At 38.9% G+C, this 11915-nt stretch overlaps 1 protein-coding gene across 3 annotated transcripts in view; it reads right to left on the bottom strand.

Annotated features, from left to right (window-relative positions):
• Window positions 1-5673, bottom strand: part of Afg1l (AFG1 like ATPase) — a 198995-nt gene extending 193322 nt beyond the window's left edge. For 2 of the 3 annotated variants that reach the window (XM_048784887.1, XM_015499929.2), the window contains exon 1: window positions 5343-5673. In XM_048784887.1, coding sequence (XP_048640844.1) covers window positions 5343-5481 — 139 coding nt within the window. In that variant the 5' untranslated portion in view covers window positions 5482-5673. The remainder of the gene's footprint in view (window positions 1-5342) is intronic. The other variant, XM_048784924.1, reaches the window with a different exon arrangement.
• Window positions 5674-11915: the final 6242 nt, after the last annotated feature.

Raw genomic sequence — 11915 nt, 5'->3', positions numbered from 1 at the left:
CTGGGGATGTGGCTCGAGCAGTAGTACGCTCGCCTGGCATGCGCGGGGCGCTGGGTTCCATCCTCAGCACCACATAAAAAAATAAAATTAAAGATGATTGATGATCCACTGAAAACTAAAAATATAAAACTAAAAAATTCTCTCTCTCTTTAAAAAAAAAAAAAAAAAAAACTAAAAAAAAAATACAAACAATGGGGCTGTGTTTGTAGCTCAGTGGTAGAGCACTTGTGAGGCACTGGGTTCAATCCTCAGCACCACATACAAATAAATAACATAAAAGTTTTGTCTCCACCTACAACTAAAAAAAAAAAAATTTAAAGAAAATAAATAAATAAATCTAAAGGCCATTTTCTTACCCACTAATCTGTACTACTAATAAATTCTGCCAATTCAGTGGTTAGTTCTACTTACACTAATGCTTAATTGGGAACAATCTCCTATGCACCTGGACTAATAAAGAAATTGTGGAGTCAAAGGTAAATATGGGGGCTGGGGATGTGGCTCAAGCGGTAGCGCGCTCGCCTGGCATTCGTGTGGCCCGGGTTCGATCCTCAGCACCACATACAAACAAAGATGTTGTGTCCGCAGAGAACTAAAAAATAAATATTAAAAAATTCTCTCTCTCTCTCTCTCTCTCTCTCTCTCACCTCTCTCTTTAAAAAAAAAAAAAGGTAAATATGAGTCACCATTTAATAGAGACACCAAAAAATATAATACGATAGGGATGGATGTTATAATAAAAAGAAATCACATGTCACTTAGCCTCTACAAAATAAACTGAATTTCTAAGGCTAGAAATAAATAAAACAATTTCAGACATGCTAATTTTTACATTTTATAAAACCTAGAAACATTTTCCTCCTTAGTGTCTCTGGTAGTTGTCCTATATCATTTCTGCTCTTCTAGGAGGTTCCTTTGTCTCATAAAATATCAATTTTCCCCAAGGAGTCACCCTCAGCTTTTTCTCCTTTTCTCTCTATAAATCTCCCCAGGCTGATTCTTCCATTCTCATGGCCCTCCATGCAGCCTGCCTCCCATTGTCTTTCTCAGTTTTCCCCCTGTCCTATAACCAACTAGACTCATTTACCTGGAACCATGAAAAACAACTTCTTTTCTTTTTTTTTTTTTTTTTTGCTACTGGGAATTGAACTCAGGGGCACCTGACAACAGAGCTATATCCCAAGCCCTATTTTGTATTTTATTTAGAAATAGGGTCTCACCAAATTGCTCAGTGCCCCACTTTTGCTGAGACTGCCTTTGAACTTGCTAGCCTCCTGCCTCAGCCTCCCAGCCGCTGGGATTACAGGCAGTGTGCCACCATGCCCAGCTCAAAAACACTTTCAATTTAACAAGCTCAAAACTGAATCTTCCCTAAAATGCCTGTCTGGCCCTACCTTTTTTATTTTGGTTTCCCTTGATTTAATGACCCAAGCTAGGAAATCTAAATTGATATTAACTCCTTCCTTTCCTTGCTTTTCCAGGACTGTCAATTCTACCAAAAATTATCTAAATCTGCCCCCCAACTCCCCCACTCCTGTCCTGCCTTTCACCATAGCAGTAATTCAGGCCCTAAATTATGTTCCCCTAAACTACCCTGGCTAAGACTTCAACTGAATTCACAACTTTTGAGTCATTTCCATTCATGCCATGGCAGCTCTGATTTCTTTCTTGTTTTCTTTTTTTAGTTGTAGATGGACACAATACCTTTATTTATTCATTTATTTTTAGATGTTGATGGACCTTTATTTTATTCATTTATTTATATGTGGTGCTGAGAATCAACCCAGTACCTCACACGTTAGGCAAGTGCTCTACCACTGAGCCACAACCCCAGCCCAAAACCTTTATTTTATTTATTTATTTTTATGTGGTGCTGAGGATCAAACTCAGTGCCTCACATGTGCCAGGCAAGTGCTCCACCACTGAGCCAACACCCCAGCCCCTGCAACTCTGGTTTCTAATAAAATGTCTCCACTTAACTATCTGTTAGTTGAATAACTGTCACATCAAATAAAAATACGTTTCTACCTAAAAGAAAATAGTCAGTAAAATCAAAAGAGCATGCTTTTGATACATGCTTAAATTACATAAAATGCCAAATATTATTTTCAATTGTTTTATAATCTAATGGAAATATACATATCCCAAAATGGAATTCATAATATTGTACTTCCTAAGAAACCTAAGGCTATGTTGGTCAAGTAGGTGATTTGGACTTTAAGATCCATAGACTTGGTTGGGGATGTGGCTCAAGTGGTAGAGCGCTCGCCTGGCATGCATGAGGCACTGAGTTCAATTCTCAGCACCACATAAAAATAAAATAAAGATATTGTGCCCACCTAAAACTAAAAAATAAATATTAAAAAAAAAAGATCCATAGACTTTTCATAGCTCCCATTTACAAAATGTCTTAGCACCAGGGCTGGTTTTAAAGTAAGATGAGAGAGGAAAAACAAAGTTAAGAATATGTCCTTCTGGCTGGGCACTGTAATCCCAGCAACTCCAGAGGCTGAGACAACAGGATTGCAAGTTCTCGTCAATTTATTGAGAACATGCCTCAAAAAGGGCTGGGGGTGTAGCTCAGGGGTAAAGTCATAGAGGGTTCACCACTAATACTTTGGGGGGCGGGAAGCTACTCCTTTACCTATTTGCTTTTGTTTAAACCAATGCTTCACTCACATTACACTGCACTAAGTAGTACACTTCAAAAGATGAAAAAAATGGAGACAAAATAGGAATATTAAAAAAAAAAGTGGGGGGTATCAAAAAAGGAACAGAAAACAAATTTGTAAGTCAGACTCTAAATACTGAATAAAATTTCAATTTAAAGCTGGCCACAGTGGCACATGCCTGTATCCCAGTGACTCCGGAGGCTGAGGCAGGAAGATTGCAAGTTCCTGGCCAACCTCTGCAATTTAGTGAGACCTTGTCTCAAAATAAAAAGGTCTGGGGATGTAGCTAATTGATAAAGAGCACAGGGTTCAATAGCCAATATCAAAAAAAATTTTTTTTCTTCAATTTAAATTTTCCTTTTAAAGAGGAGGAATGAATATTTTTAGTTAGAATTAAATCAGTGTCTATATTAACTACATTTTCATCAAATCTCAATACCCAGAAGCAGGCTGAATTGAGTACACAGTATTGAGTATAGATTAAGAGCATGGACTTAAGGGTCAGATGTAAATTCAAGTATGGCCTTTTCTTTAACCCCACCAATTCTGCCACTTACTGACCATGTAACTTTCACAACTTTGATTCATGATTCCTAAAATAAGGATAATGAGTGTTAAAGAGGATTATGTATGTGAAGAGCACTTAGTATACTGAATGACACAGAATAAGCATTCAGCAAATCATACATGTTGTAATGATATTCCTTAAATCTCGATTTTCACAAAATTGTGATACATACACAGAATACGATTTTAACAATTTGAAAAATGAAGCAATTTTATACTTACTGATATGAATGATCTCCATGATATATAAAATTTAAAAATTAGCTGTGCTATCTACTGAACAGTTTTGTATGTTACTACTTCAACTTTCTAAAATTTAGTTTTTAAATTTATTCTAATTTATTATACATATGACAGCAGAATGCATTTCAATTCATATTACACATACATAGCACAATTTTTCATATCTCTGGTTGTACACAACATGAGTCATGTTACTATTTCAACTTTCTTTTTTTTTTGGTGGTGGTCCTGGGGCTTTGTGCTTGGGAGGCAAGCACTCTACCAACTGAGCTATGTCCCCAGCCCTACTACTTCAACTTTATATATATATATATATATATATATATGCTTGTACATACACTGAATGCCTCTGGGAGAATACATAAGAAACTAGTTCTTAGAGGATTCCTCTAAGGAGGAAAAGTAAACTGCTAAGATACAGTTCTTACATTTTATCATATTTCTCCTTATAAATTTTGAATTTTGTACCATTTGCTTTTATTGATTATTCCTGTCCATATAGTTTATTATTTTATTTTTGCAAGTGCTGAGGATCCAACCCAGGGCCTCTATATGTTACACATGCACTCTATCACTGAGCTATACCCCCAGCCCTATTGATTATCCTAAAAATAAAATTTATGATACAGAATTTATACTACCAAAATATTTCATTATACATTAAGTGCATTAAACTGATCTTTGCATGAAAAACACAAGACTAAGGTGACTTACTAAATGAGTTTTAGTATTAGTTTCGACTGCACTGATGGTAATGATCAAGATCATTACATTTTTAACCAATGAGAAGCCATTTATTAAAGTACATAAGGTTTGTGTGTGTTTGTGTTTTAACCCAGAGGCGCTCTACCACTGAGTTACATCCCCAGTCTGTTATTATTATTTATTTATTTTTAAAGTCTCACTAAATTGCCCTAGCTTGCCTCAAATTTGCAATTCTCCTGCCTCAGCCTCCCAAATCACTGGGATTATAGGCCTACATCACTGCACTTAGTTTAAAGTATATAATTGATGAAAGCATATTAATTGATTAAGGTATATAAGGGGCCTACTTGGAGATGAGAAAAGAGAAAACATAAGTATATGGATGGGGAGACAGTAATTTTACCATTCATTCGATAATCATATCTACCCATGAGGTGCCAATCACAGTTGAGGAAAAAAATTACACGAAGGTCCTTGCCTTTCCGTAGTAGTGTAAGAATATGTGAACAGGGCAGGAAAATTTGCATTCTTGTGGGCTTGGTAACTCAAAACATACATTCATTCATTGGTGCATAAACAACAATAAATGATGAATGAATGATGAAAGTCTGGTGACAAAAAAACATTCCACTGAGGCTTGAAAACACCAAGAATGGATCCCTCAATCTGAGAAAGCTTCTAGTAGTCCTGCGTTCCCAGAATCCCGAGAACAGCAAGGTCTGCTGGGGTTGAGGCGCGACTCCTAATCCTATGCCCAGTCACCTGCCTGGAGGGGCGGAAAGGGGCGGAAAGGCACCGGGTGTCCCCAGACACCTACCCCGCACTCAAATCCCTCGGAGCCAGGCACTCCCGCACGTGGACTCATCAGGTCTCAGCTTTCTAACGTCTAGAAGGTACAAACTACAGATCGACCTCTGACCCTTAAAGTGAAAATCACTAGGCAGTTTCCACAATGCTCGGAGCTCCTTTAAGGACGAGTACGGGGGCGGTGTATGGAAGGGCAAAAGAAACAAACTCCTCTCAGGAGACCCCTCGGTTCAGAAAAACCTTGAAAACCAGGAGGCGCCTGGTGAGATCTGGGAAGGAGGGTGACCCCAGTGGATTCTCCTATGATATGCAAAGCCGGGTTGGCCTACTCAAGGCACAATCACTGACCTTTACAAAGGGGCTTCCCTGGGGCGGTGGCGAGAGGAACAAGAGCGGCGGCCCAGGCCCCGCACCCAACACATCTCCGGCTCAGCCGGCTCCGCGCTAAGGAGTGCAGGGTAACCAAGGGCGACCAGGAGGCCGCCATCTTGAGCTCCGTATATGGGAGGAAGAGGAAAACTTTATTGAAACTCAGAAGAGAGACCGACACACAGTCAAACTCGGCTGTGCTCGGGGAAGCTCCGCCTGAGCGGACGAAAGAGCAGGTAAGGAACGTGCCCTCCACGTCGGAAGAGCGGCCTGGACTCCCGTGCCCTTCAGTGCTTCCGGGCTAGGCCGACGGAGATTACGGCTCCCAGCATGCAGTGCGCCGCGGCGGGTTGCGGAGACCGGTGGGGAGCTCCTCCCTTGGGAGGAGCCGGCTGTAAGGGAGCGCCAAGTTCTGGAATCCTTGGGGAGTGATAATGTCTAGCAACATGCCTGAGCCTTCACTTAAGGGAACGCGCGTAAATAACATGTAGCTAGGGAGTGGGCTAATGGGTCCTTCAAGAACAGCGACTAGAGCTAAAGCAGGCAAGAAGTTTGAAGTACGTACTTTCTCGCTTTCTCGCCAGATCTCAGTTGTATGAAAAGGAAGACACTAGGAAGAATTACAGGAAGACAATGGGTGTGCACCAGAATAGGAACTCCAGAGAAACAGAAAAAGGAAAATGTAGCATGGCATAAAAATTTGGAGACTTCTCTACCACCTTTGTCAAATCATTGACTGTATGAAAAAATACATCACTTTACACATACACGTTTTCTAGCTTTTAATTCCACTGACGCTACAAATTGTTCCTCCATACTAGTGTGAATTATTTTTGTTTTAATGTTACTAATTTTTGGTGTGACATTTTGTGAAAGGTCTTTCGAAAAATTAGTTTCTTCCTTCACTTACATATTCATTTATCATAAGACTTTCAGAGCTACTGTGGAGGCTGAGGCAGGATTCCTTGAGCCCCAGGACTTCAAGGTCAGCCTAGGTAACATAGTGAAACCCCCATCTCTTAAAAATAAATACTAACCCGGCGAGGTGGTACACACCTGTAATCCCTGTCTGAGTCAGGAGGATCTCAAGTTGGAAGCTAGCCTGGGCAATTTAGTGAGACCCTGTCTCAGAATAAAAAGCACCCCAGGGTTCAATCGTGAGTACCAAAAACAAAAAGTCATTCAGAGAGTATTTAGGTATCATTGTGTTTACTCCAGAAAAGCAATTTCTTGTCTCGGTCAATGAAATTATCCTTTATTAGAGATTCCAAAAGCTCAATAATTAATGAAAGTGAAATAGCAATCATGAATGTTTAATGTCAAAGAGGCAGGAATATTCTACAGGAATTTTTTCACATGGCTATGCAAATAAAAGCATAACAAATGAACGATATTGTGGATAACTGTGAAGTAATTTAAAGGTAAATACATTTGTTGTATTCAAGACAATTTGTTATGACCATAAGACTATGTAACCACTGTAAACTATTTTTCTTTTTCTTTTTTTTTTTTTTTTTTTTTGAGAGAGAGAGAATTTTTTAATATTTTAGTTTTTTTTAGTTTTTTTCAGCTGACAAACATCTTTGTACGTGGTGCTGAGGATCGTACCCGGGCCGCACGCATACCAGGCGAGCGCGCTACCCCTTGAGCCACATCCCCAGCCCTAAACTATTTTTCTAAAACATTAATCCTGCAATTAAGAAAATTGAAAAAAATAAAAAATAAATAAAATAAAAATAAAAGTAAATAAATAAAAAGAAAGAAAATTGAACATTATCAGAAACGTTATTAGAAATAAATCAGAAAGGCCGGGTGCGGTGGCATGCCTGTAATCCCAGCGACAGGGAGGCTGAGGCAGGAGGATCCCAATTTCAAAGCCAGCCTCAGCAATTTAGCAAGGCGCTAAGCAGTTTCTAATAAAATACAAAATAGGGCTAGAGATGTGGCTCAGTGGTCGAGTGACCCTGAGTTCAATCCCTGGTACCCGAATAAAAAAAGAAAAAAGAAAGAAATCAGAAACCATTATCTTGTCCTCATTTAAAAATCTCCCTAGAGAATGTGGCAAGTTCTGGCATCTAATATTAAGGACAAAATCAGTCTGAAAGTATCCAGAGAAAGACAAAAACAATAATAAAGAAGTGAGAAAGAGAATAGTTAATGGAAAACATGCTGTATTAGGAGTCAAGATATATATTCCGGCTTTGATTTACTAAGTTAACTTTTTTTCTTCTGTTTTCCTTATGGCATCTGTCCTAGCAACCTCACAGAGGCTTTGTGATAGATATACGCTAATGGTTAATCAGATATTATTGCAAATAAAAATTGAGAAGAGATAAGGCTAAAGTGTAAAATAAGGAAGTGCTCGTTTGCCAAGACAACATCATGATATCCAAAAACTGTAGAAATAATAAATGCACTCTGAAACTTGAAAAAGGTAGGGAGAAATATTTAAATAAATGGGAGAAGGTGCTACAAAACATCAATACTTAAAAGTAACAAGTTTCTGATGTTATTGTTGATATTTTCTGTTTTTTGTGGTACTAAAAATTGAACTCAGGCCTACTGTAACAGTGAGCTATATCTCCAGCCCTTTTCATTTTTATTTATTCATTTTTAAATTTTGAGACAGTTTCACTAAATTGCCAAGGCTGGCCTCAAACTTACAGTCCTCCTACCTCAGCCTCCTGAGTAGTTAGGCTTACACATGTACACCACCAAGGCAGCAAGTTTACAAAATGCATTCAAGGCAAAAGAAAAAATAATAAAGGATTTATTTGTTTGTTTATTGGCAGTACTAGGGATGAACTCAGGAGTACTTTACCCCTAAGCTACATCCTTAACCCTTTTTATATTTTGTTTTCAGAAGTCTTACTAAATTGCCCAAGCTGGCCTTGAATTTGCAATCCTCCTGTCTAATTCTTCAGAGTTGCTGGGATTACATGTATGGGCCCAACTTCAAGAAGGATTTAAATAAATGAGGTAATAATAAAAAAAAGTAGAGATTATTTGGAATGTTTAGTTTTTCTCTAGTTCTTGCACACCCTGATTTTCCATTTCCATATGAAGTTACCATCCCTTTGCACCACTGACTGACTACAGATAAAACAGGCAATTGACATGAACCAACAAGGAAACAATTTCCTTATAATATTGTTGTTGTTCCTCTTCTTAAAAATCATTTCCTTAAAGAGAAGAGGATGCTCTAATCTTATTCTCATTTCTACTACCCCATCTGTAGCTTTCTCATCTCAATAGGTGACAACTCTGGCCTTCCAGGTGTTCAGGCCATTTATCACAGGGACTATGCTTTCCCCTTTCTCTCTTCCCCACACATCCAGTCCTTCAGTGAATGTTGTTGGCTCCAGAAATCTATTAATTTTTACCACCAATATTGTTACCACAAATTCTGTTCCAAGTTACTATCATCTTCCCTCCTGGATTGTTTACAATTGCCTTCTAATTGGTCTCCTTGCTTGCTCTCTTGATCCATACAGCCTGTTTTCCACACAGCAGCCATACATGCATACATGTGTGTGTGTGTGTGTGTGTGTGTGCATGATCTCCTGCCTCAGCTTCTGGAACACCTGGGATTATAGGCATGTTTGTTTGGTCTTTTTGGGAGAGCGCCTCATTGTGTTGCACAGTCTCTCCTCAAAGGCCTGTATTCAAGTGATCCTCCTGCCTCAGCCCTTTTTAGCAGCTGTTGTCTACAGGTGCATACCACCATGCCCACCTATTTTTTTACTTACATAATAGTATATACTTATATTAACCTATGTAGCTTTTTCTTAAATTTTACTAAATCAAATTTTGAAGGAGAATTGTAATGCCAGATTCATGGGACCCCAATAGACCTCAAGGAGCTGAATCCGATGCAAGCACACAAGAGTTTTTATTGCAAGCTCTGAGCCTGGACTCACAACTGTTTCTGACGCAGCGGTCCCAAGGAGTGAGTCCTGACCCTTAGTTCAGTGAGGATTTATAGGTTTTGGGGGGATGTTCTATGCGTCACAACATCACACAGCAAATCATTGCAGACCGCAGGAAAATCAAACAACAACTCTTAACATTTATTAGCACATTCACTGGCGGGAACAGTTGGGTAAGGGTGATTGATTACTTCAAGTGGTGGATACATTTGAACTGATTGGTTTAGACCGGGATGGGTTGCAAGAGTGTATACGCTAAACTGCAGGGTGGCTTAATCATGTTATCCATCACTGAAACTACTGGGAGGGTCACCAGGCATTTCAGATATTTTCCCTGTCTCATGCTGATTGTTAGTTGCTAGGGGGTTGCTATGGGTCATCACCTAGCAGAACTGAGTCAGGACACCAGGCTCTGCAGATCCCTCCTTTTAAACAACTCAGCAGGGTGGGTATGTGCCTAGGAGCGTTCTGTGGGTTTTTCCAAGGACAAGGGTCACGTCCCTCCCTTTGGACAGGCCTTGAGGTAGAAGCTGGTTTCTCAAAAATGGAGTCATCGGTTTCTCAGAATAAAAAAAGCATTCCTTATTTAATTTTTCTGCATCATCCTTTTTTAAATAGCAGCAATAAAACTGGATTATAGGTGTATACCTATAACCCTAGCAACTCTGGAGGCTGAGGCAAGAGGATTGCAAGTTCAAGGCCGGCCTCAGCAACTTAGTGAGACCCTATCTCAAGTAAAAGTTAAAAAGACTAGGAATGTATCTCAATTGTAAGGCATCCCTAAGCTAAATCCCCAGTTACCAAAATAAATAAATACATAAAATAAAATAGCAGCAATCCCCAATTGGTCTTATCCATCCCCAACACTAGAGATACATTTATAATTTGGGAGCCATTTTTAACTGATTCCTCTTCTTCATCCCTCAAATCCAATCCTTAGACAAATATGATTGACTCATCTTAAAATGATTTAATACCATGATTATGTCTTCTGTAAGGTCCTTGCTTAGCATCTGGGCAGTCATCTTAAGTGACAACCGCCATTTTCCCATCCAAGGACTTTTCTGGGAAAGGCTCACCACTCCCTCATACCAACCCAACCCTTAAACTGCCCACATTAGGACCGACCCAGCTCTGCTCCCTGAGCCTGGCCCATAAAAGCTCCAAAATCCAAGCCTGTCCTGCCCCTCTTCTCTATGGAGGGATGAGCCTTTGTCAGCTCTGATAAATAAACTATTGTGTGTATCTTTGCCTGGTTTCCGTCTTTCATTTCTCTCTCGCTCATCCATTTCCCGGTTTCTCGCTTTCCATTCATCTTCCTTCCATCTTTCAGAGATTGATGCTCTAGTCACCAAACAGTGGTTTGGTCTCTTTCCTTTCCATACCACCCTGCTGACTGATGTGTTTGTCTTCCAACAGATGTGACCTATCTGACCACAGTCCTTCACAGTCTCTAATTTGCAATGCCTCCCTACTATCCGCAAAATGAAATATTATTTCTTCATAACAGACTTTTAGAAAATCAGGATCTGGCTCCTGCCTACTTTACCAACTTCTCGTATTTAGACTTGAGCAATAACAGGTAATTTGCCAAATATTATATTTGTTTTCATGAAGATCTCAAAGATCTCTAAAAAGCTTATTTATTTCATCCACCAGTTTATTTCCTAAGCATGTATTCTGATAATTTTTTTTTCTGATTTTTTATTAGGAAAAGTCATTTTAATAAAAATTACTATCAAAACTGCTAATTTTCAGGTGTGGTGGTACACACCTATATATAATTCCAGTGACTAGGGAGGGTGAGGTAGAAAGATTATAAATTTGAGGCCAGCCTGGGAAATTTAGGGAAACCTTGTCTCAAAATAAAAACTAAAAAGTGTTGGATCTGTAGCTCATTGGTAAAGTGTTCCTGGATTCAATTCCTAATACAAAGAGGCTGGGGTTGTAGCTCAGTGGTAGAGTGCTTACCTAACCTGTGTAAGGCACTGGGTTCCAGCCTCAGACCATGCAAAAATAAATATAAATAAAATAAAGGTATTGTGTCCATCTACAACCAAAAAAAATTTTAATCTCCAATACTAAAAAAAAAGAAAAAGAAAAAGAAAGAAAGAAAGAAAGAAAAGCACAAAAGAGAAAACTGCTAATTGAATTTTAATATTTCCAAGAGAAACTCCAAGAATATTCCAGGCTTAACACTACAAATGAATTTAATACCCATCACTAAGCCAAAACACATGAAACTGATGAATCTCTGAAATAAAAGGGTTTAATGAACTGATATCACTGATATTAACCAGAAAAGGGCCAGGTTCTGTGACAAGTTTCTACAAACTACCAGCAGTAAGGCTGAAAATATGTCTCCTGGACCAAAGACGACATGATTAAACTATTGTGAACTCATTTGTTTATAGAGTACTTGTTCCAGGTGACTGCATTCAAAATTAGTCATAAATTGGCTTAGACTTCAAAGGAATCAGTTGGTTTTAGTTTAGTTTTGTTTTTCAAGTGGACAACTTGGGGAGATTATCTGCATGAGATTTAAATCAAGGTAAGTTTTATTTACCTAACTTTACTGATAATGGAGTTCTCACATAAGACTCTGAGAGATAGAACCTGAATA

This window comes from Marmota marmota, unplaced genomic scaffold (assembly GCF_001458135.2).
Source record: "Marmota marmota marmota unplaced genomic scaffold, marMar, whole genome shotgun sequence".
NCBI lineage: Eukaryota > Metazoa > Chordata > Mammalia > Rodentia > Sciuridae > Marmota > Marmota marmota.
The sequence above is the reverse complement of the archived record's forward strand: the minus strand, read 5'-3'. Positions and strand labels throughout refer to the sequence as shown.